The sequence below is a fragment of the Cucurbita maxima genome, unplaced genomic scaffold, assembly GCF_002738345.1.
Source record: "Cucurbita maxima cultivar Rimu unplaced genomic scaffold, Cmax_1.0 Cma_Scf00023, whole genome shotgun sequence".
Lineage (NCBI taxonomy): Eukaryota > Viridiplantae > Streptophyta > Magnoliopsida > Cucurbitales > Cucurbitaceae > Cucurbita > Cucurbita maxima.
In genome coordinates this window covers 2,950,647-2,975,709 of record NW_019272039.1, presented here as the reverse complement: position 1 = coordinate 2,975,709, position 25,063 = coordinate 2,950,647, and the positions used below count along the sequence as shown (strand labels likewise).

At 35.3% G+C, this 25,063-nt stretch overlaps 3 protein-coding genes across 5 annotated transcripts; all 3 read left to right on the top strand.

Moving 5' to 3' along the window:
* Positions 1-5,967: 5,967 nt before the first annotated feature.
* LOC111496930 (WD40 repeat-containing protein HOS15-like) lies at positions 5,968-16,317 on the top strand. 2 transcript variants are annotated; one of them, XM_023147502.1, is made up of 14 exons: positions 5,968-6,235; positions 8,210-8,355; positions 8,460-8,865; positions 9,230-9,324; positions 9,471-9,517; positions 10,064-10,214; positions 12,727-12,790; positions 14,525-14,683; positions 14,768-14,889; positions 15,113-15,187; positions 15,388-15,441; positions 15,530-15,603; positions 15,693-15,767; positions 15,865-16,317. In XM_023147502.1, exons 1-14 carry the CDS (start codon positions 6,175-6,177, stop codon positions 16,082-16,084), a joined length of 1,749 nt encoding a protein of 582 aa, XP_023003270.1. In that variant the 5' UTR covers positions 5,968-6,174; the 3' UTR covers positions 16,085-16,317. The 2 variants fall into 2 exon arrangements, with proteins under 2 accessions (XP_023003270.1, XP_023003271.1); XM_023147503.1 differs by lacking the exon at positions 5,968-6,235 and adding an exon at positions 6,379-6,481.
* Positions 16,318-17,658: 1,341 nt separating this feature from the next.
* On the top strand, positions 17,659-19,810 carry LOC111497055 (probable indole-3-acetic acid-amido synthetase GH3.1). Its single transcript, XM_023147677.1, has 3 exons — positions 17,659-17,996; positions 18,081-18,182; positions 18,312-19,810. Exons 1-3 carry the CDS (start codon positions 17,680-17,682, stop codon positions 19,684-19,686), a joined length of 1,794 nt encoding a protein of 597 aa, XP_023003445.1. The 5' UTR covers positions 17,659-17,679; the 3' UTR covers positions 19,687-19,810.
* Positions 19,811-21,317: 1,507 nt separating this feature from the next.
* Positions 21,318-24,933, top strand: LOC111497103 (U-box domain-containing protein 4-like). Of its 2 annotated transcripts, none has more exons than XM_023147754.1 (4): positions 21,318-21,656; positions 22,380-23,922; positions 24,006-24,164; positions 24,631-24,933. In XM_023147754.1, the coding sequence occupies exons 2-3, from the start codon at positions 22,534-22,536 to the stop codon at positions 24,066-24,068; spliced, it is 1,452 nt and encodes a 483-aa protein (XP_023003522.1). In that variant the 5' UTR covers positions 21,318-21,656; positions 22,380-22,533; the 3' UTR covers positions 24,069-24,164; positions 24,631-24,933. The 2 variants fall into 2 exon arrangements, with proteins under 2 accessions (XP_023003522.1, XP_023003521.1); XM_023147753.1 differs by having other exon boundaries at positions 21,319-21,656; positions 24,624-24,933.
* Positions 24,934-25,063: the final 130 nt, after the last annotated feature.

Genomic DNA, 25,063 nt, shown 5'->3' with positions numbered 1-25,063 from the left:
AAAAAAACAAATTAACGAAGATACAAAAAAAAAAAAAAAAAAAAAAAAAAAAAAAAAAATGCACGAATAAGATAAAATTACTAAAATTATCGAGATTGAAATCTATATCTAAATATAAAGTTATGTGTAGTTGTGTTGTTTATTTGATCTACACTTGGCGGGAACTTGCGTCAATCTCCACCGTCCATCCTCACGTCAGGGGCGCGAGGAGGTGATATGGCTGTGTCCATCGCCAGGAGAGGGGCCAGACTCCTTAATACCTCCCAACGTGTCAAAGTTGACGAATTTGTGGCCATCGCCACCGGGGCTTGGCCCCGACTGCTTGATGGCTCCCAGAGAAAGCCCCTCGAAGAAATCTTCAGCGATGGCCGCCGAGGCCATCGCATTCAAAGGCCTCGCTTCTGTCGCAACCAAACCGCCATTGCCCAACAGCGCAGCCACCAGAATCAAGCCGATCAAAGTCTTCTCCACGCTCCTCATAATAGAAAGACCACAGACCAAGACTAGAGAGAGAGGGGGGGAATTGATAGAGTTTGTATGTGAATATGCAATGTGTTGTGAAATAAGGAGGCAGCAGGCTGAGTGGTATTTATAGCAAGGAGGGAGGTGGAGAAATTGGGTGTTTTTGTTTTCTTTTGGGTAGCGTTCAAAGTTGTCAACAAAGGAGTGTGGGATTAAATTAGAAAGATCGAGGGAGGTTCCTCGCCATGCAAGTCAAGTGAGAGGTTTCTATGTTTCCATTTTCTTCGGCGTCGAATGAGAAAAAAATTATAGAGGTTGCGAGTCCAAGTTGAAAGCAAGACATTTGGAAAAAATTGGTAGGATTTGACTTCGATTTTTTTTTTTTTTTTAAATAAATAATCTAATAAGATCGACAATTCTATAACAACATGAAAGAAAAAAAAAACTACATCTAGATTTAATATGCTTGTTTCGTTTATTAATTTATTGAACCGAAATGTTTACTCAATTAAAAAAATGGGTCTAAAATTTATTTGATTTTTTAAAGTATGGGTAGAAGTTGTAACAAAAATCATATTGATGAATGTTTATTTATAATATTCATTAACAAAAATATAATAGTTGTTAAATGGAATCGAATTTTGAAATTTTATATTTAATTTAATATTTATGCCATAAAAAAATTGAACCTACCCATGCAATCTTTAAATAATGTGTGGCGTCCATGATTAAAAAATATTATTCAACTTAAAATTAAAATTTAACATAAACTCCCATGATATGGGCCTTTTTTATTTTTAAAATTTTAGCCCACTAATCAGAACTAAACACTTTAAGCCCATTAAAATATGGGCCTTTGGAAAAGTGCAGAACGTGGTGTCGGGTTGTCAAATGATGGAGGACCCGTAATTTGTCGGTAGAAATCGCATCCAGCTCCAGAGCTTCGACGCCGATCTCATCCAAAACGTTCTTAGTTTCAGAAAGGTATGAACCGTTTCAACAATGGCTCGAGTTACGAGAAAAAGATATAGTATGGTCAAGATGTATATGGCTTGTTTTATTAATGTTCATGTTTTTTTCTTCTATTTAAAAATAAAAAACAAAAGTCATCAGAGCTCCAGAAAAATAAGTCAAGTCTCGATTAAGGAGAGGCTATTCGAGAGCTTCATAAGCTTCAGGAGAGGCTTGTAGTGTACTTCGTTACAAGGGAGGATTATTGAGAATTATTGGAAATGAGCTCACATTAGTTAATTTAGTGGAAGCTCATGCGTTTATTAGTGAGTAATACTATCCGTATTAAAGCATTTTAGGAAGCTTGACATAATTATTTTTTATTAATATTTTAAAGAATACTTTATTTATTATTTTTTTTAAAAGATTTTGTATTTGCAATTACAACCCAATCTCCCCCATTTTTAGTTTTTTGGAAAATAAATTAAAATAAAATAAAAAAATAGGAATATTATATAAAATTTAACGTATAAAAAATCTAAGAATACAAGGGTTCTGCACTTTATATTGAAGGGCTATTCGTTCATTCATTCATTGTGAGCCCTCCAGTTCTTTGGGAGGATTCTTCCAACAAGCAAGATTAAATTTAGAATTGAAAATTGGAATCTTTTACTGTGAATCACGAGCAATAAAAAAAGGAACGATTCAAATTGATCGATATTTAAATAATTTAATAAAATAGTTGTATTGACATCCACCAATTTAGAATATGGAGTAAATTGACTTTGGAAGGATTGAACTAAAATTGATTCCCAATACTCACCAGGAGAGGAGAGGAAGAGATATACCTCCAAACCACCACGTGGGAACCACCCTTTTTGGATCAACTTGCTTTCTCCTCGCTACCATTCTTTCTTGTTTGTTTTTTTTTTTTTTTTTTTTTTTCCCCTTTTCCTTTTACAAAACCAACTACCTTTTTATTCTTATTTTTAATTGAACGAGTCAAATTTTCTTCATTGTCTTTTGACCCAATGGTTGAGTTTTGATAATCCACCGTGGAAAATACAACCAGTTTTGTAGGTACGGTCTACGTATCCTACATAAAATTTGTGAGTCATCTTAAAACTATCTTTAAAAAAAAAAAAAAAAAAAAAAACTTTATCAGATAATTATTTGATTTTTTAAAATTAGGTCTGCTTTCATATATATATATATATATATATATTTGTTAACAAATCTATATTAACATGTTGACTATTTATATATATTTTTTTATCGTTTAATTTTATTTAATATCAACTAGAATATAATGTACGAGAAAGAAATAGCAAAGAGATAAGAATATTCGATAAACTATAGATCGCATATAATAAATGAATAATCATTTATTTATAATATAGAATTATTTGTTGTATTGATAATGTAAATTTTCTAATAACATGCTAAAATTTTGAAAAAATAATTATGAAGAAGTTGAATATGTTATTTATCTTTTTATAATTCAAATTTACTCTTCAAATGGTTAGAAATTTGGATTGAAAACCATCCCGACATACTTAAAACTATATTTAAACTATATTTTCCTTGTGTTTGGCTAACATTGTACTATATAAATAATAATAATAATAATAATTAAAAAAAATCCAAAAATAAATGCATTTGTTCATTGAAGGTAAAATGGAACCATGAAAATGTAATACCTTTGAAACATAAAAGTTTAATATATAATTTTAGACCAGATTTGATTTCCAAAGAAAAGTATTAAAGATTTTTGTAGATAAGTATTTAGTTTTGGATAAAATTGTTTTAAAAAGTAACTTTTAATGAATTTGAATTAGTTTTTTTTTTAATAAATAAATTTATTTATGGCTTTAAACTAATTTTAGTAATAATGGGAGAAAGCGACCAAAAAAACAAATGAAAAAATAAAAACCATTTTCAAAACGAACGAGATTTAACGGGAACAAGTAGAGGGGTTCATTAAATAAGATAATTCTCCTCTTTCCCTTTTTTTCGAAAGAAAATGAGGTGGCAAACAAATTAGATGAAACCGAAGATATTTGAATGAGTGGAAAGGAAAATAGATTATTTATTAATTTTAATAAGAAATTCATATTTGTAATTTGAATTTCTTTAAATAACTCAATTGCATTGATTATTTCTGTCATTTTTAATTAACAAATTTAATTAAATGTTCTCGTTTGTCAATTGGTGTCACTAACTAATTCCATAGGGTATGAATAATATCTAAATAATGTATTCTTTTATTTGAATATTTGAAAGTATTATTTAAATTAAAATATTAATTAGTTCAACTGACAAACAGGAACTAAAATAAAATTTATGTAGATTTAAAGAATAAAAATATAATATTCAATAACTAACTTTGAGTTACGTATATATGAAGATATTAACTTTTTAGTCAAACATTCGAATTTTCAACAAATGCAATATTCTTTAGAGAAAAATAGGATCAAATAAGATTTTAACAGGTAAAAATAAAAGTTGACCCAATAAAAAAAGGAAAAATAAAATAAAAGAAAATGAAAAAATGAAAAATTTTGCACGGCTAAAATTTGGAAAATTGGCTTTATAGTCAAATACGCTCTCCAAAAAAGGGACCCACAGGAGAAAGCTTGTTCCACCGTCCATGGCCACCCATCAAAATATTCACCAAAACCTTATATAAAGTATAAAGAACCAGAAATTAATTCACTGCAAACAGAGAGATGCCAAACCAAATCCTCTTTTTCTTTTTTGGCTCCCGCCGAATCTAACATCCCCGGCGAATGGCCAACGTGAAGAGCTCCTCTTTACTTCTAATCGTGGTGCTAATCGCCGCCACAGGGTTCGTTCTTCTCGTGGATGGCAGACCGCTCCGATCTGCCTCAACAAATCACACCCACCGTATCAATAATGGCTCTGCTCTTGCCGAGAAGCCGGAAACAGCAGCAGCATCGCCGACGAACGATTCCGATATCCACCAGAGTGGAGGCGGCGGCGGTGGCGTAGTGTTTACGTTGGTGTCCGGACCGAGCAGGAAGGGTGCTGGGCATTAAACCAAACATGAACCATATTCTTTGCCCATTTCATTTTGCCAAATCTTGGCTTTATATTTTTTGGGCTATGTACATGCAATTTTCTTATGGTAGAGATTTTTGTTTTCCAAATTTAGAAACTTTCCAAAATGTATATTTTAGTTTAGGTAGTTTTGTATAATAACTATTTTAGTTTATACTAATTAACATTGTATCAATCAAATTTATGTCTCTTGATAAATAGTTACATCGATAGATATAATTGAAGTGAATTATTTGTATGTTAAAAGCAAAATTAAGATGAGTATAACAAATAACTATTGTTGAAAGATAAAATTAAGATAATTAGCTACATTGACCCCTAAACTAATATACTATTTGCCCGTTTTTGTCCATTCGATTTGCTACTTTATCACAATCAACCACTATTCAAATTCCTCGATGAGTGAGGACAATTCACAATACGATTTGCTATCAGTGTGGCCACGTTGAAACCTTGCGACCATGCTAGTCTCATCGAGTCTCAAATCCTATCTTTTGGTATCGAAAATGGAAACAAGATTGATTGCACTCATACGTGCACAAACATAAATTAAACAAAATGACGCAAAAAATTACATTAGAACAAATTCTCATGCATTCACGGATGGTAATCAGTTACTATAATCAATTGATTCAAAGTGTAGCTCTCATCCTCAACCTTACAAAAATCCTTCCAATTATTTTTAGGCATATACAAATAACAATGATTTTAGGTCTCAAAATAATACTAAATAAACTTTTTTTACGGACATAATAATATTAATATCATAATGAATGAAGATCAAAATCGAAGATGAACCAAATGAGCGATCAAGTCAGCAACATCATACGTTCGTGCTTATTTGAGAAACAAGCTGGAGCTATGAGCATACGATAACCCTCTCAAATTTCTTCTACCTGGGTTAATTAAGTCGATGGGCCAACTGAGTAGATGGGCTTTGAAATTCTGCCACAAACCACGGTTAACTCCATTCTATTAACTAAATTCTAATTTTTATAAGCCTAAATTAATAATTGCACTTCGTTTAAATTATACTTTTATTTTTTCAAACGAATTGGATAACATCTTAAATCTAAAATAAAATAAAGAAAATAATTTTAAAATTTTCAACTATTATCATTAGTTGTATATATTTTATTTTTAACATTTACTTATGTAAAAATTAATCGATCAAATATTGGGTTAGGTTATTTTTAGTAAATGATTATGAAAAATGGTGGACTAAAGTGTGACGAGTACTAATTTTATGAATAAGGATGGGGATTGTAATTTTTGGGGTAAAAAGAAAAAATTACAAAAATTAATTTTGCGGTCACGGGCTCCCACAGCTGTCAATGGCAGATCAACAAAGTAAATGAGGAGAACCGCCAGATGGCTGTATACCATTGGATGGTCATCTAAGCAGGGCACAGCGACGCCGCAGCGTTAATGTCATTGACGGTTCTCGTTAACGCAACGCTAAGCCGTCGGTTCCCTGCTTTCTACGACTTATTCGGCACCCCGAAAGGCTGAAAGCGGCAGCTTCACCGGCTCTTCATCTCCGTTAACGTAAAGAGGATTTCCGTTTCTTTCTTCCTTCCAAGTGCCCGTACTGAAATTCTCTCTATTTCATCTGTTCGAGCTCGCTCGCATGATAGTTTAGCCTCTCTTTCCGGCCTCACAGCCGGCGTTTCTGCTGCCATGACGTCCATCACTTCAGTCGAATTGAATTACCTCGTCTTCCGGTACCTTCAGGAATCAGGTAGTTTTCATCTTTCTAGCTCCTTTTAAGTTTTTTGGAATTTTGTTTTACTTCGGTTGCTGCCTTCTGTTCTGTTTAGATAGATGGGGGAAAGTTTGGAATTCAAGCTTTTGTTATAGAAGGAAATATTGAGCAGATGTTCTCTTATTTAGAAATGTTCTACGAGGGTTGGTTTTCGAGCTAGCTAGGGCAAGAAATTTAGTCTTCGCGCAGTTAAAATTTGTAGATCAATGCAGCTCTGGCAGGGTTAGGTTTACTTGAGCTTTCTGGTTCTTTCTTCTATTATTTGTTCTGCATACTTTGTGTGGTTCTGTTAGGTTTTTCGGTATTTTGATGTAGTGTCAATATGTGAGTTTTAGAGGGGGTCAGAGGCTTTGCATACGTGAGTGAAGCACTAACTACGGCTACGAGCCTAGCGTCCTTTCCTATTTGCTTCATTGGTGTGAACAATGGAAATAATCTGGGTAACCAGCGTTACTGACAATGGTTTTTTCATCCCTTTAAGTTCAGTTGGAAGGAAAAATGAGAGACTAAGTACATGTTGATTTCATTTTCATACACGAATTACTTCGAGGCACTGAGCCTAGACAGTGGATAACCGAGTAAACTCTCGTATGGAATACTTGACTGTACATCTGACACGATCTGAACCAAAGTATGAATGGATGGGATTTAACGAGTAAAAAAAATTATATTAAATTGATGGTGTTTATTTTGTCGAGTGCCACAAGCCACAGATAAGAATCTGACCTTCTTTCAAACTAAGACATATTAGAGTTCAGCGAAAAGAGAACTGAGAGATGTATGTTGGGAGGTGGTATGATGTGTTCATAATGATTTACAGGTGTTTTACCTTAGATGGCTCAAGAGTCTAGGCCCTTCTTGGTTTCCCTTCCTCTCTAGTTGATCACCCAATTGGAAGAGTGCTTGAACCCAAAGTGCTGAACCAAATATGTTTGGATCTAAAAGGATAAGGACTCAACTTGACCACCTCTGTTGAAAGGTTTCTAGGCCAATGATCGGAAGTGAATAGAATATAACACCTACCTTGCCCCCTCAAAAAGATTCATCCACCCTCTATAGGTTAAAAATTTGTCAAGCTTGCCACACAGCGGACACACCGCATTTGAGCACAAATTGGACCATTTAAATCTATCCTCACTAAGTGAGGGCTGAGGGTCTAAAGGCTCGCACTCTTTAAAGAAACCATCAAATATTTAAGTAGACTTGATAACTTCCCTCGATAGGCTTTTCCTTAGAGAATTTAGTAACATTAGTCACCCACTCTCAAACTGGGAAAATGTTTTTAATTTAGTAACCTATACCTTGTGGCCAATACACTGCTGTGGGTCTTACCTGGATCCTCTGGTTTTGAAAATGAATGGTGATGGAAAAAGTGCCCCAAATAGCTCTCAAACTGGGAAAATGTTGAATATTCCATGTATAGAATATCTTCTCCAGGACGCTTTTCCAATAAACTGCCTCTCCAAATACTTCAAATCTATCCTAAAGGAAAAACACCAGCGCCTAGTTTTTCTATAAGGTTTCTTCTTTTCATCAACTACTGACAATATGAATGTATGTAGGTCTCAATCCTGAAGATTAATTGCTTCTAAATAATACAAGTTTTTTTATATAATTGCAAACACAGGACGCCCTTCCAATAAACTGCCTCTCCAAATACTTCAAATCTATCCTAAAGGAAAAACACCAGCGCCTAGTTTTTCTATAAGGTTTCTTCTTTTCATCAACTACTGACAATATGAATGTATGTAGGTCTCAATCCTGAAGATTAATTGCTTCTAAATAATACAAGTTTTTTTATATAATTGCAAACATGTTTGGAAAATCCCGAGTCCATTGCTAGTTTCTCTCTGAAAGTTCATTATCTGTTCATTTTGAAATTGTAACCAAATCTTATATCAAAGAAAGCAAATTCTAATATTTTCTTTTTGTTGTCTGTTTCTTTTTTAGGTTTTATACATTCAGCCTTTGCTTTGGGTTATGAAGCTGGCATTAATAAGTGTCCTATTGATGGAAATTTGGTTCCACCTGCTGCTCTCATTACTGTTGTACAGAAAGGGCTTCAGTATTTGGAGATGGAAGCTAACTTGAGTAATGTAGCACATCAATCTTCTTTTCCCTCCTAACTTTGTATGCTTGTATTTAGTCAAGAATTATGCTGGCTTGCAACCTGAGACAACTTTTGTGTTAATCTTTTCAGAATGACACAGATCTAGATGAAAATTTTTCATTCCTACAGCCCCTGGACCTTATTACAAAAGATGTCCATGAATTGCGTCAAATAATCAAAGATAAAAGGAAGAGTTTACTGAAAGATAAAGATGTGGATAAAGAACTTGAAAGTGAACGTGGACGTACAAGAGAGAAGGAACGACGTGAAAGTGAAGTTGAATGTGGGCGTGCAAGAGAGAAGGAACGACTTGAAAGGGAGAAAGAAAGACTGGAAAGGGAGAAAGAAAGACTGGAAAGGGATAAGGATCATGATAAGGATAGAGATAAAATAGAAAAGGAAAAGGAGAGAGAAAAGCAACATGAGGATTCCGATATGGTTATGGATCAAGATGAGAAGGTGCATGTGAACCAAGGAGAGGCTGGAGTTTTTGGAGGTATTTTTCCTTCAGCGTCTTTCTTTAGTCCATGTCTGTATCCATGAAATTACTAATATATGTTGTTCTAATAGTGTGTTTGCTTTAATACTATGTTTGTCTTACCATTTCCTCTTCTTCTATTGTGTTTTTCAGATACTATCTGTTTTTCTTTTAAACTGTTTGACCTAATACATATCTTTTTCTAGACTGGTTATTTTGTTCTTGTGTATGTTTCCTACGTTTGGTTGGTGTTATAACTGATCTGTGGGTTCGTATGAAGTTGTAGTTTCCCTTCATCACCAATGATCTGAGCTCTTTCCACAGACAGACACTACAAAATTTTTGATGATTGAGCTTGTGTATCAACTGTTGTATTTCGTAGGACCAGAACCAATGGATATATCTACAACCTCAACGTCTCAGTCCTGTGAAATTTCTAGTTCTGATGTGACAATTTTGCAAGGCCATACTTCTGAGGTGGGAACAATTTGTTAGTCTTTATTTATTCTGTAATCTTTTCTTCCCCCAAAAGAATTGTTTGATGTTTGATATTCTCCCTTATTCCCAATTTTTTCTATTCCAGCTGTATGCCTATGTGACGATCTGTTGCTTTCCACATCTAGGTTTGTGCCTGTGCATGGAATCCAACAGGTTCTCTTCTTGCATCAGGGTAGGTCCCTCTTTTCCGATACACACAAATATTTGAATTGTTTTTGCCTTTGAAATGTTGGGTTTATGTTTTAATGTCTCTTGTTATTTTGATCATCCTACATTCTTTAGCCTCTATACCATCACCTGAAATTTTGTACGGTGAATCAGATTTCTTTTATGTAGTGAAAAATTGCGACTTGCAAGGGATGACATATTGTGTGTACTTTCATGCTTTTGTATAATTGAAGCAGGATGTTTGTTTTGAAAGTATTACTGGATTCATTTATTTAGTTGCAATGATTTTGTGGAATGATATCTCATGCTCAACTTTTTACCTGAATTATCGCTAGTTTGTACCTCATTTTAATGTGCTATGTCTTGAGTGTAACTGAAAAAAGGATAATCAGAATGTATATATGAAATTTTTGTATAGTCTGATTTGTCTCCCTCCTAGATTAGCAGGATCGTATATTATGGTTGTCTTTTGATCATGAGGCTTCTATATTCTTTATATATTCATTTTTAGATTCTTATATTCATTTTTAGATTCTTACTTCAATTACAGCTCTGGAGATTCAACAGCCCGCATTTGGACAATAGCAGACAGTAGCAGTAGGTCGGGAGCTCAAAGTAGTCCATTAAACGTGTTGGTGTTGAAGCATGTTAAGGGTAGAACTAACGAGAAGAGCAAAGACGTTACTACACTAGATTGGAATGTGAGTTTTTTTTTTTTGGACATTTTAATAAATTCTTTACACCATGTTTGCTATTTATGAATTCTCACCTCTAGAACCATCTACAGGATGCTAATAATAGGATGTCATTTTGTAGTTATTATCTTTTACAATATCTTCTGTGAGATTTGGGTGAGTGGCTGTGTTTGCTTATTTATAGTTGATTTTTGTAGTAATAATAATACTGTATTTGGTGCTATGGAGGGGGGTTCTTATCGACCCATTTTGTCCTCAGTCTTTTAATGGTGCGTATGTTTTGCACCAAGTGTGCTGCAGCCTTCAAAAGAAATAAACCACCTTCGTGGCTTTTCTCTTGTGCTGCTGAGGGGTATGAATATGTGTTTGTTTGCACAGTTAGGCTATTTTCTTTTTGGGTTGCCGTGGGTGGAGTTGGAAGGCAAGTGTTGTTTATTGTTTCGGCTATCCAAATGAGGACCCCTTCCCCCACCCACAAAAAGAAAAGAAAAGTGGATGATGTCTCGTCTCTAATAAATTTTTTGATAAGACGTTTCTATGCTATCTGCACATATATTTATATGATTTTTATTATAAGATGGTTGTTTGACGCAATTTTTAGTTTCTACTTACCTGCGCCTTTCCTCCTAACTCTTTCCCGTGCAAAACCCTAGCTGCCCTACCGTCACCTTAGATCACTGCTGATGTGTCCGATTGTCCCCCATGGGTTGCCACTCCCCGTCGGTTCCATCTGCAACACGCCGACTTCCTCCCTCCTGGTTTTGTCACCCCTTAGTTCCATCCCACCTTGTCACTTCCTGTCCGTTTCTCTTCCTCCGGCTGCCTAGCCCATCCTTTTCACTTCTCCCCTTTTTCTCCTCTGCTGCCTAGCCATTTCCATGGAGATGATGAGCTATTGTATCCTTATCCTCTATTTTTTTGGTATGTTAATGACGTGGGTTTTGTTGAAGATATGAGAACAAGCCGAAAATTTCCCCGTCTCTCGTCTATTTTGTATTGGTAACTCTTTGATTGAACTATTGCAAAATCGCGTGCACACATTTTTTTTTTGTTAGCAAGTCACGGATGTCTCTGTGACTATCAGTTTGGCCAAGTTTAGATCTGTGTAGTTTGGCCACCTTCAAAGAAACTACAAATACACGTTGGTGTTGAGAAGAAAAGTTGAGTAGTTTTCTGAAAAATGGCAAGAGATTTTCTCTTAAAAGTTCAGAAAAATCAGCACTCATCTTTCAAATCATGTTTAGGAAGGAGAAATACTAGAGTTAGTCCACAATAATTAACTCCTCAGAAGTTTCACGAAAATGAACTTCAATTTTATCTTGGTGGTTTTTAGATTGCTAGCCCATGCTTTCTAGGTTTATTTTCAATCCAATATTTCTATTAATTCCTTCATGGCAGACAAAGCATGGTTGAAATTGAGCGTTGACTTTTCGAGTTGGAGTTAGATGGCAAGTGGAGGCATAGTGGAAATTTTCACATGAAAATTGTGAAATGGTCCCAAAAGAACACTCATCCAAAGCTTATTGAGGGAAATGGTGGTTGGATTTCTTTGAACAATTTTACCTTTACCTTATTGGAAACGATCTTGTTTTGAAGCAATTGGTCAACATTTTGGAGATCCGGTCAATATTCGAAGTTAGAAAAAATATTTGTGGCTTCATTCCAACTAAGAATGAGGTAACAAATGAGAAGTTTGAAAAATTGTCTCTTCATTTTTGGGATATATATCCTTTAATTCCTTCAACTCTGATCACGGGAACTTGTCAATTCTAATTTTACAAATTCGAATAAATTAAGTTATGATGGATGGAGGCTTCAGGTTGTCATTTGAGGAGTTTGTGGCCAAAGATGTTGAGTTGAATTCTATTCCTTTGCATGATCAGTTGTAGAAGTCAAATGGTCTTTTCTTTAAGATGGCCTTCAGGTTGCACAACATTCTACATTTCCAAACCTGCATTCATGTTTCTAAAATGAAAAATAGACTTATTGAAGCCTACATGATACCCGAAAGAAAGACTTCTCTGATCTCCTTGAAAATTCAGAGATTAATTCAGACATTCTGAAAGAAGACTGTTTGGATGCTCACTTCCTTTCCAAAGTTACAACAACCTCTTTCGCAGCCTACTACTCTTTTACTCTTTCAACGATCATTCTTCCAAGTTTAAATGTCACTTTAACCAAGGGTATCTTTAGCTTTCCCGCCACTAAGGATCCTATCTCGTCTCCAATTGTTTATGATATTGCATCTATTTAAGCTGTTTTGATGTTAATATGAGCGGTGAAGAATTTGAAGTACATTTAGTTGATACAGAAGTTGATGAATTTTTTGTTGAAGACTCATTTGCAGTAGCATTCGAAAGTTTTTTTTTCTGGGTTGCTGATAAAAGGAATTTGTTAAATTCAATAATTTGTAAAAATGTGCACAATTATGTATTTAGGTTTGCATCAACAGCTGGATGTGAATACTTGGGGCTTTATTATGCTAATCATAACCCTGTAGCTTTTTTCTGTCAAGTAGGTAGACGGGACTCTGCTTGCTACTGGTTCATATGATGGACAAGCTAGAATTTGGAACACCAACGGTAAGCTCTGTGATAAATTAGCTGATTAGATTTTTACCTTTTGGAGGTGAAGTATTCTTAAGATACATGGAAGCCAAGAATTACGAACATGGACATCACATGGGCCATGGCACAAACGCATCATCATGCCTTTTTCTGAGAAATTAGGACGTAAACATATTTTAACAAAGTAAAATTAAATAGAGCATTTGAACATTTATATAAATAGGCATCAAACTATTTGTATTTTAAATTATGACATTTATATTAAAAATACAAGATGAAAGAAAGGGTCCTTATATACACATAAGAAGTTGAAGAAATCAAAAACCGATCCTTGTATCTTATAATAAAGGTTTGAAAAATCCTAAAACACAATATTTGTATAAAAGATTCAATGAGTCGCAAGTAAAAGAATTGAATATCAATTAGTTTGTACAATCTTTATGTTTGAAGAATTGAGTTTGATGTTTTTTATTTAAATTTTATTCCTTTACTATTAATATGCATGTTATGGTGTTAACCACTCTGGTTGACCTAGTGGTCAATAAGGGTTAAATGTAAATAATAAAATGCCGAAAGGAAATTAGTTCAACTGGCAGTGACTGTCCCTTAGTATATAATATCCTACAATTTTCTTTAGCACCAAAATGTAGTAGGGTCGAACCATTCCTTTATGGGAATAGTTAAGGTGCATATAAGTTGATTCAAATACCCATGGATTATATTTATGTATTTTAATTCTAGTCTTCATAGGCTAATTTATGTTAAGAAGAAAATAGTAAAGATTAAACCCTCTCGTTCAAGTGTTTGATAATTGTTGGCATATAATACATTTTACATGGTCAATTGCGATCAAAACTAATAGGAAATTCTTTTTTAGCACAAAAAGGAAATGGCAGAGCCGCAGACTTCTCACCCCCTCTAGTTTGACATAGGCAGTTTCTTTCATCGATTCCTTCAGTGGACTAGTTGCAACTTGTAGGAAAGAGATGTGATCTTGGATGATCCTAAGTTTCAGCTAATAACAACTCAACGTACTATTAGAAAGGGAACAGAGATGAAAACAGAAGGATGTTCTGATGTAGAATATAGGTTGTAATATAAGCTTAGATATAGGGGATTGAGGAAGTTTTGGGAATGGAGAGGTTGGAAGGCTGCTACCCTTTGTACATTCTTTTGATATGAATACAGTTTCCTACATTTCCTCTGCTGAGTCCGTTATATTATAAGATCCCTTTAACACGTAGTATGTGGATGGCTAACTTGCCTATTAGAGGCTTCAATAATTTCACAGAAATATCCTTCACATATCGTCCAAAAGTATTTGCCAAGATATGCAACTATTTCATAGACAGATCCTTCATCTATCTAATTATTCAAAGAGCAAAAGGCATCATCATTAACAAAATGAAGAAAAAGACAGTATCAGTAGCTAGTTAAAGAAAAGCCTAATATTCTTGGTAGTTGTTCCTGACCTAGTAACCCTCAATCACGACCTTGATCACTATTTGAACTAATTAATTAAGGAACTATCCACTGCTACCTGTAAGAGGGTTTTCCTGCCTAACACTTCTAAACATTTTGAATACACACAGAAGATGTTTTGATAGGGGAAGGAAATAAGAATTAAGACGCGCCTTGATGCAACACATCTATTAGGAATAACTTAAAAAAAAAAAAAAAAACCTTTATTGAACTTTATTGCACTGAGTTATCTGTGCCTTCTGTTATGGTTGTATACATATGCTCTAGGCGAGTTAAGGAGCACATTAAGTAAGCACAAAGGACCCATATTTTCTCTAAAGTGGAACAAGAAAGGCGATTATCTTCTCACCGGAAGCTGTGACAAAACTGCTATTGTTTGGGATGTGAAGGCAGAGGAATGGAAGCAGCAGTTTGAATTTCATTCAGGTTGTATACAATATATTGAATATTTTTCAAGGAAAAAGAATGCTTGCAAAAAGTTGTCCATAATGATGCTGTTTTTACATTTAGGTCCAACGCTTGATGTGGATTGGCGCAATAATGTATCATTTGCGACAAGTTCCACGGACAATATGATATTTGTCTGCAAAATTGGAGAGACTCGTCCTATTAAAACTTTTGCAGGACATCAGGTTCCTTTTTTCCCCGCTTCCCTATTTAAAAGGCTTGGTATTGCTGGTTGTTTATATACTTGAATAGTGAGTTTTGAATCTGATTGACTTGGGTCTAAATTCATTATTGAGTTCAGTGTTTTTTCTAGTTGTATTTCAAGTTTTGGAAGTATGTTGGCTACCTTTTCTTGGGGGATGACTAAAGTCTCTCGTTCTAGCTAATTTTTGTTTTTCAACTTTGCAGGGTGAAGTGAACTGTGTCAAATGGGATCCCACGGGATCATTGTTGGCTTCGTGTTCTGATGATATCACAGCTAAGGTTATTTGTATTGCCCAGTTTTGTGGCTCATTTGCACCTAATTTTTTAGTTGAATTTACTGTCTTTACTTTTATTTTTGAAATGAAGAACAAAGCAAGAAAAGGTGTGTTATACATGCCACTTGTTCGTTACATTCTGCTTGTATTTTGTTGTCCTGGAATTTTTTTTCCCAATTGTGTTCACCAGAAAGTTTGATGCAGATATGGAGTATGAAGCAGGACAAGTATGTTTATGATCTGAAAGAACACTCCAAGGTACTACTAGTGATCCAATATCATGTGCTTGAATTTTGTAATTTTTATGTCTTCCGATTAGAATATAATGTCAGGATCTTTTGTTCAGGAGATATACACCATAAGATGGAGCCCCACTGGACCGGGTACCAACAATCCAAACCAGCAGTTAGTGTTGGCCAGGTAATTAGCTGTTGTGTGAATGTTCTCTTGTTTAACCAATGTTAATCTGTTCATGTGCCTGACCTAATATGGTTTTGCTTGTTTTATAGTGCATCATTTGATTCGACAGTGAAGCTGTGGGATGTAGAACAAGGGAAACTCATCAACAGTTTAAATGGACATAGGTACTATTCTTGATTGTAGCATCAAACATGCATAAGTTTTACCTATTCTTCGGGTAATTTAGATTTGTGTTACTAATTCAATTTGTTGAATCACCAGGGAACCTGTATATTCTGTGGCATTCAGCCCAAATGGTGAGTACTTGGCCAGCGGATCTCTTGATAAATCAATGCACATATGGTCACTGAAGAGCGGCAAGATTGTTAAAACATACACCGGAAACGGGGGTATTTTTGAAGTTTGTTGGAACAAAGAAGGTGATAAAATCGCTGCCTGTTTTGCCAACAACACTGTTTGTGTCTTAGATTTCAGAAAGTGAGATTTTGAGAAGTTCCAATAGGATCAGCTTCATATATATATATATGTGTACTTTTTTATTACTATCTGCGATGTTCTCTAACCTAGACCTTAGACTTAACTCTGCTTGTCAATTTATACTGTTCGATGTAACTGGTCACTCCATTGACAACAATACCTTCACAATGTTTTAAACCTTGTGTACATCATTTGTAACTGCGGTTAGAAATTCTTAAACTTTTTATTGTTTTTTAATCCCTTGTAACAATTTTACCTCTAGTGATTTTATGAATTCAACTTCATTAGCAGGTTCTTCACAATCTTGTTGGTCGTACTACTCTATTGAACTGAAAAAAACGAGGGATTAACTATTAAAAAAATAATAAGTACTAACTCTTCACAAATTTGTTGGCCATTGTAATTACATTTGTATTCTTTCATAATTACATTTTCTGTAATTGGTATCTGATAATAATTCATTAAATTTTACTACACGTTTGGTCATTTCCACATTTAACTCATTGAGAAATTATTTTTGAACTTAATTGAATAATCAGTGAACTTAAAATGGTACTATTAAATGGGCCTAATATATTGCACAGGCTCGTACGGATCTCAGACCACAGGTCCATCAAACCACAAACATTGGGCTTGTATTCCTTGTAATGGGCCTCATCTATACCACTTATTTATAACGTAATAAATTATATCTTTTTTTTTTTTGTCCAAAATATAAATGCTGAGAACGTACTAATAGGTTCTAAAAACAGTAGTTGTGCCTAAAATATGGATGGTTCTATTTATTCAAATAATCAATTTTCATTCTCAAATATTAAAATTTAAATGAGTAAAGTTAAAATTTTTAAATAGTTTTTGGTTGGGTGGAGAGAGTATTACTTATAGGGTTTAGGGTTTGGTAATTAAATAGATCCTATTAGATAGTTTATCAATGTAGTTTTTTATCAAGGTAGTTTTATAAAAATTGAGAGTAAAAGGAAAAATATACGAATGAATAGTTAGTATTTTATTAATAAGTTGTAATGATGACTCAATCATAAGAACTTCAAAACTAATTCTCTTTAGCTTTGAGCAATTTTAAGTTGAATGACATCTTTTTGTAATAAATATGTTAATGAAGATAAAATATCCTAAAATGATCCATGTGTAAATAGTTTTCACTATTAATTTCATAAATTTAAAGTCAATGACAGTTAGTTGAGATATTAATTTCTTTTAAAAGACTCTTTCATCTTTATTAAATAAACATTAATTAGTAGGTAAAATATTCCTATTTATAACTTGACGTATATAAGAGGTAAGAAAAAGAAAGAAAGACCTTAGTGTTTATAAATTTTTTTTATATCATAAGAAATGGACAGAAAATTATTATGTAAATATATATATATATATATATATATATATATATATATATATATATATATATATATATATATATATATTTATGGCAGAATATTATTCCTATGGCCAACAAATTTTAAGGTTAATTACATCTATCTATATATATATATATATTAAACTACCACGCAGTTTGGAGAATTTAACTTGATACTTATAACCAAACCCTCTATCTTTCTTTGAATTCTCGCTTTGGTTGTAATGGCCGTTAATTCTCAGCTTTCATCTCCTCTCGGCCCGCCGGCTTCCCAGATGGATGCCAAACTCCGTTTCATAGAGGACATCACTAAAAATACTGACTCGGTTCAGGAAAGGGTGCTGGCTGAGATTCTGACCAGGAACGCTCACACCGAGTATCTCAACCGCTTCCAGCTCAATGGAGCCACCAACCGCGACACCTTCAAGTCCAAAGTTCCGGTGGTCACTTACGAGGATCTCCAGCCCGACATCGAACGTGTCGCTAATGGTGATCGCTCCCCTATTTTTTCATCCCATCCCATTTCTGAGCTTCTTACCAGGTGAAGTTAACTTTACTTTATTTTTCTTTGTTGAATCTTTTAGATTCATAAATGGGGTATTCATTTTGAACGTCCAATTGGCAGTTCTGGGACATCGGCTGGGAAGCCAAAACTGATCCCCACAATTGAAGAAGAAATGGAGCGTCGTCTCTTGATTTTCAGCCTTCAAATGCCCATCATCAATTTGTAACAATAATATTATTATATTTGAGTCAAATATTTATTTTAGAATATAATTTACTTTTTTTTTTTTTTTTTTTTTTTTTTTTTTTTTTTTTTTTTTTTTTTTTTTTTGATAATCGACAAAAATATCAGGTACGTGCCGGGGTTGGACAAAGGGAAAGGGCTCTACTTTTTATTCGTACATGCCGAAACCAAGACCCCAGGAGGGTTGGTGGCTCGTCCAGTGCTCACCAGCTGCTACAAGAGCGACCTCTACAAGACTAGACCATACGACCCTTTCAATGATTACACGAGCCCAATTGAGGCCATTCTTTGCGCTGATTCCTTCCAAAGCATGTACACACAAATGCTATGTGGCCTCTTAATGCGCCGCCAAGTCCTCCGTGTCGGAGCTATCTTCGCCTCCACCCTCCTCCGCGTCATCCGCTTTCTCCAGCTCAACTGGAAACAACTGTCACACGACATCTCCACCGGAACTCTAAACCCTAAAATCACAGACTCTTCTCTCCGTGAATGTATAATCACCAAATACCTAACAGGCCCAAACACGGAGCTGGCCCAATTCGTTTCCAAGGAGTGTTCCACGGAGGACTGGGAAGGGATCGTCACAAGAATTTGGCCCAACACTAAATACCTGGACGTGATTGTGAGCGGAGCCATGGGTCAGTACATTCCCATGCTGGAATTTTACAGCGGGAGTTTACCCATGGTTAGCACCGCGTACGCTTCCTCGGAGTGCTCTTTCGGGGTTAATTTGAGCCCAATGTGCAAGCCCACGGAAATAGCCTACACCATCCTACCCAACATGGCCTACTTCGAATTCCTCCCATACGACACGTCGTCCTCTCCAATTCTCTCCCCAAACTCCCCACCTCGACTTGTCGACCTTGCTGACGTGGAAATCGGGAAAAAGTACGAGCTAGTAATCACTACCTACGCTGGACTCTACCGTTACCGAGTCGGTGACGTTCTCCAGGTCACGGGGTTCCACAACATGGCCCCACAGTTCCTATTCGTAAAGCGAAAGAACGCCATGTTGTGCATTGATGTTGACAACACCGACGAGGCTGAGCTCCAACAGGCAGTGGAAAACGCTTCAGTTCTTTTGCGGAGGTTCGAGACCAGCGTAGTGGAATACACTAGCTACGCATATACCAAAACAATCCCCGGACATTACGTCATATATTGGGAGCTTCATGTTAAAGACGCTGCGAATTCCCCTCCGGAGGAGATTCTAAATCAGTGCTGCCTCACCATCGAAGAGAGCCTGAATTCGGTGTACATCCAAAGCCGAGTCTCCTTTAACTCAATTGGACCCCTGGAAATCAGGGTGGTCAAAAACGGGACGTTTGAAGAGCTCATGGACTACGCGATCTCAAGGGGTGCGTCAATCAATCAGTACAAAACGCCACGGTGCGTAACTTTCGCACCCATTCTTCAACTCCTTGACCGTAGGGTAATTTCAGTGCACTTCAGCCCGTCAAAGCCGCACTGGACACCGGAGTGACGCCGTTGAGTGGCAATAAAGCAAAATTAAAAAAAAAAAAAAAGATAAATTACTTCTTGATGGTTGCCTTTGGGTTTCTTTTGAGAGTAAAAAATAAAAGTTGTTGAAATTAGAGTGTTTTAAATAGTTTGTTCCTATAAAAATAAAATAATAACTTTTTCTTTCTTTTTTATTTTTTAATTTTTTATTTCTTAAAACAATTATTGGGAACCATATAAGGAATCAAATGTATTATTCACCGTAGTAAATTAAGGAAATTACATCCGTAATTTGTTTAGTGAATCAATTGTAGCAAGTTTAAATTTCACTAATTTTAATTATAAAATTAAATATGCATGTGATAAAATTAATGCTATCCTTAATTACCATTTAAGTCATATAGGAGTTTACTCAGTTTGGTAAAATTAATGTTATCTTTAATTACCATTGAAGTCATATAGGGAATTTACACGTAAAATTAATGCTATCTTTAATTACCATTTACGTCATATACACAGTTGCAGTTGGGTAAAATTAATGCTAGTTTACACACTTGGGTTCGTTTTGGTTAAAGATTTTGGACCAACTTCAAATTTTGGATTAGATGATTCGGTGATCTGAACAACTCAAATAAAATTTTGAACCCTGTTCTCAACATCTATTCTTCAGGTTAGGTTTTGGGTTCTGTTGTTGGGTTGTTTTTTTAATTATTAAAAAAACCATATTTATTCACAATACACGTAGATAATTAAAATACCATAAAGTTCAAATATCGAACGTTTATAAGTCAAAACGCATCATCAACACTTGTTACAAGGTTAAAATATTATAATATATTTTTTTAAGTAAGGTAGGTTTGTGTTGGGCTGTAACTTTATTTTTTGGTTACCTCACAAAAGAAAGTCAACCGAATTGAATTTTCAGTTTTCCAAAAGTTTAATCCAACCCAACTCGAAAAAAATATAACCTAACATTTATGGTTTGAGTTGGGTAATTCCGATTGGTTGAATTATCTTATCATACGAACACTCTTAAATTTAGTTCATTCTTAATTTGCAAACCCTTTTTTTTTTTCAAAAACTTTATTACATTGAACAAAGAAGGATCAATGCAATTGTTTGTAGCTATGGTCTAATAAAAATTAAATGTGTATTTACACGCTCATAGAAATATTAGTAACACGTTTGAATCTATACGAGGCATAATGAAGTAGTTAAATTAAATATATTTGAAAACATTTATAAAAATAGAAGAAATAAACAGAAAATATTACCGCACAAATAGAATGGTTTTTTTGGATCAAGCTGGGCCCAGCCCACGACAGCCCACGACTATAATGGGCCTCATCTGATGAGAGATTTATGGATTGTTATTTAAGAAAAAGTATATTAATATTTGTCAAATATTAAGTTGGTCTCTAATATTATATTTTATATATTAAATTTTAAAAATAACAAATAAAAGTCCCTTGTTTTTTTATAAGTTGTTTTGAAAGGAAAATAGGAAAAAGAATTGGAAATGGAAACGTAAATGGGCTGTTGCCAGATCGTTCAGTTGTATGGACGCGTGGCGGGAGCGCGAAGGGTAGATAAGGGAGCTGTTGAGCGTTTGACTTGGTGTGGACCTAATAAAGCCGAAGGGTATGCGATTTAGTGCAAACCATCCCCCTCATTTACACGGAGTATGAACGCGTTGAAAATACCGTCAACGATGCTCCTCTTGCGAGACAAGGGTAAATCTTCCAGGAGGCCTAATCACATTTCTCGACGTCGAAAACAACTCAAATTCAGAATCGTCTAAAAGTTTCTCAAACGATTCATAGTTTTCCTGATTCCTTATTTCCTGCGAGACCAGGGAATTGAAAAGCATAACCAATCCATTTAGTCGCACGGGAAGGAAGAAGCTGAATTCTTGCGCTTCATGATCTGCACTCTGCGCCAACTCCATGATGGCGGCTACTAGACGCGCTTAGCTTTTCTATCGTATTCCAGGTAATTTTCTCTTCTCCTTCCTCGTAGTTTTGGTTTTTTTTTCCCATTTGATTGGTTGTTTTCTTTCATTCCTTTGGAATTGGTTCATCCTACGCCTTTCTTGTCTTATCCTCGAGTTTCGGATTATTTGTACTGTTGTTTCCTATGATGCTTCTGATTGAATCGAATATCCAAAATTGTGTTTCCTCGTAAACTTTGGTGTTGTTGTAGATGGAACCGTAGTTCTCTTGTAAAGAAGAAGAAAGGGGATCTGAGGCATGAATCGCAGTTGGCACGTATAATTAAATTGGAATACACTTCTTATGAAGTCTTAGTTAGCGATGCTTGCTTCTGAAAACTGCTCTCTCTTTCATTTCTCTAGGTTTTGCATAGAGAATCGTTAGTGTTCAAGGTCTTTAGATTAAACAGGGACTTGTTCCTGCGGCTAGGGTCTACGTACGAACAACTTTCTGTTTGTAGTCGGCTCAACATCTCTCGAGGCTGTGAGGAATTTCATTTTTTTTACCTTTTATTTTGTAATTACTAATTGAGTTTGTTGCACGTATTTTCTGGTCCATTTCCTACTTATTTTGCTTTATTCTGGCGAGAACCATCCGTTGATGACTATCAAATCTCATTATGCCGGCTTGGAATGCATGTAGTTGGTTATGCATCTTTATATTGAATTTCTAGTGAGAAATGATTTCAACCTATGACTCCTCACCTCGTTTTAATGGATTGCAGTAATTTTCCCAGAATAGGGAGGCATGTGCATGTGCAACTATTCACCATAATTAAATGTGTGCTGAAGGATCAATAAGAGAGTGTTGGACCAAATACAAAGTTGTTGGTGAAAATTCTAGACAAACTAAGCTCGAAGTTAAACCAGCAGGTTCTAATGGAAATTATGACTCTTGAAAAGTTGAAAGAGAATGATGAACGAATTCAAAGTACAGGAGAATCTGAACATGTTGATGAAATGCATCTCAGAACTCACAGGCATGAGCATATAATTACAGTAGAAAACTCCCGAAGCTGCAGCCCAGTTCCAATAGTAAACACTCATATAATATCAAATTTCAGCAGAAAGGCACAAATTTCAAGTTTGTATGGGGGGTTGCCAATCACAAGCTCAGAAGATCGTCCCAATTGCATGTCCAATGAAAAATCTCAAGTTCATGATGGTGTTTTCTCTGACTCCAATGCTAATCCTACTTTTGCACAAGTTATATCTATAGAGACAACTGACACCGCTTCACCTGTGTTATCAATTGGACGATTGAGTTCCACCAGGGATACTTCTGAGAAAGTAAGATCTGAGCCATCAGTTTCTGTGACTCCATCCTTCTCACAAGTCGAACCCCAATTTCCACTCAGATTGTCTGTGGAAAGAAAAGGTGGTATAGTTGGACAACAGCCACAGAAACTTCCTGAAGTTGTTTGTTCTTCTGAGATTGAGCCCAGATCTGATTTGGTAAGTGCTGAAGCCAGAGTTCAGAAGTTGGTCGAGAACTTGAATAGCAATTCACTTGAAACTATTAGAGCTGCAATAGCTGAACTCCGAAGTCTTGCGAAACTTAATACTGATAACCGGATTATGATTACAGAACATGGAGCAATCAGCTTTTTGGTTAAATTGCTATATTCTACAGATGCAATAATTCAAGAGCATGCTGTTACAACACTTCTCAACCTATCAATCTATGAAGACAACAGAATTGCCATTGCTGAGGCCAATGTAATTGAACCTCTAATTCACGTCCTTGGTACAGGAACCCCTGAAGCTAAGGAGAACGCAGCTGCCACTTTCTTTAGCCTTGCTATGGTGGAGGAAAACAGGGTAAAGATTGGGAGGTCTGAGGCCATTGGGCCTCTGGTTGAACTACTAGGGAATGGGACTCCTAGGGGAAGGAAAGATGCAACAACTGCATTGTTTTATCTGTCTATGCTTCCAGAGAACAAGGTCAAGATTGTGCAAGCTGGAGCTGTACAGCATCTTGTGGAGTTGATGGATCCATCAATTGGAATGGTTGACAAGACAGTTGCTGTTCTAGCAAATCTTTCTACAATCCAGGAGGGGAAGGTTGAAATTGGTAGAGGGGGTGGGATCCCTGTGTTGGTCGAGGCTATTGAATTGGGTTCTGCTAGAGGAAAAGAGAATGCAGCAGCTGCACTACTACGGATCTGCTCATCCTCTAATAAATTTTGCATCATGGCTATCCAAGAAGGAGTTATCCCACCCTTAGTGGCGTTGTCTCAATCTGGAACTACGAGGGCCAAGGATAAGGTACTCACTGTCATAGGTTCTGTTCTCCTATAATTTCAACTTTGAAAAGTATTATTAATTCAAAATTAAACTTGTCATTGCAGGCTCAGGCACTGCTTAGCCTCTTCAGAAAGCATGTGCATAGTAATGTTGAAGAAGTCCACTAATCTTGAAGTATGTGTGACCGTCCGTGACATAAACCCTGGATGTCGCTGCTGTTGAGGGGGCGTATAAATTTTCATGCCACAATAACGTTACATCAGGTACCTGTGTAGAATATTTTCCTGATTTGCAAATAGATGATGGAAATGCAATAAAACTCATTAAAAGAAAAAAAAAAAAGTAAAAAGGCCAGGCAATTTTCAACTAAGGTTTCAATTTGATTGTTTCATACTTAAAATTTTCCATCTAGATGTATTGGATAAAAGATTTACTGCTTGTAATTTTGATCTTTTGGGTTAGCTCGTGAATCATGTATTATATCATTCAACTCAATACTTTTTAGAACTGAAGAACACAATTGTACAACCTATAGATTATATCATGTTCAAGTAATGTCGTTGATCCCAGTACTTACTCATCCCTGCCACTTGGATTTTTAGTTTCCAACTATTGGGTTACATTAGCAGATGACATGGATCAATTACTTCATTGTAATTTCCCTTTAATTACTGTGTACTCCACAATTACTGGATAGTTAAATTTATGACATCTTGTTTTAGGAGGTAGCTGATGGTTGCTGTGCCTATAATATCAAGAACTAAGAAGATGAGCAAGAGCTGAACCCTAAGCATCAACAGACAACAACTGATCCTCCAGTATTTGATGTTATGTCAACAGTATGAACTCAGTCAGACGAGAAGGGTGCTTTATCACTAGCCAATATTTGGATGTAAATCCATTAGGAATGCTTTTCCACTAAGCTTGTAACTTTCTAAACTAGTCTTGCCTGATTTGGATCCATTTTAGAATCTAATTTAAATAATTTTTATGTAAAATTCATTCAGAAATCAAAACAGTTCGTTTAAATTACTTAATCATATTACTTTCTTTTTATTTATTTATCCATTTTTTTAAAATTACTTATACAAAATTTTAAACATGAAAAAAAAAATCCTAATAAAAATAAAAAAATACCTGGAAAAGGAAAAAAAAAAAAAAA

Bases quoted from the DNA above. Each gene is read 5' to 3' on its own strand.
- LOC111496930 (XM_023147502.1), top strand. From the start codon at position 6,175: ATGACGTCCATCACTTCAGTCGAATTGAATTACCTCGTCTTCCGGTAC. The intron at 9,518-10,063 runs GTAGGTCCCTCT...CTTCAATTACAG, and splicing joins GGTTCTCTTCTTGCATCAGG to CTCTGGAGATTCAACAGCCC. The intron at 10,215-12,726 runs GTGAGTTTTTTT...TCTGTCAAGTAG, and splicing joins TTACTACACTAGATTGGAAT to GTAGACGGGACTCTGCTTGC.
- LOC111497055 (XM_023147677.1), top strand. From the start codon at position 17,680: ATGGCCGTTAATTCTCAGCTTTCATCTCCTCTCGGCCCGCCGGCTTCC. The intron at 17,997-18,080 runs GTGAAGTTAACT...TCCAATTGGCAG, and splicing joins ATTTCTGAGCTTCTTACCAG to TTCTGGGACATCGGCTGGGA. The intron at 18,183-18,311 runs GTAACAATAATA...CAAAAATATCAG, and splicing joins CAAATGCCCATCATCAATTT to GTACGTGCCGGGGTTGGACA.
- LOC111497103 (XM_023147754.1), top strand. From the start codon at position 22,534: ATGGAAATTATGACTCTTGAAAAGTTGAAAGAGAATGATGAACGAATT. The intron at 23,923-24,005 runs GTACTCACTGTC...TTGTCATTGCAG, and splicing joins CTACGAGGGCCAAGGATAAG to GCTCAGGCACTGCTTAGCCT.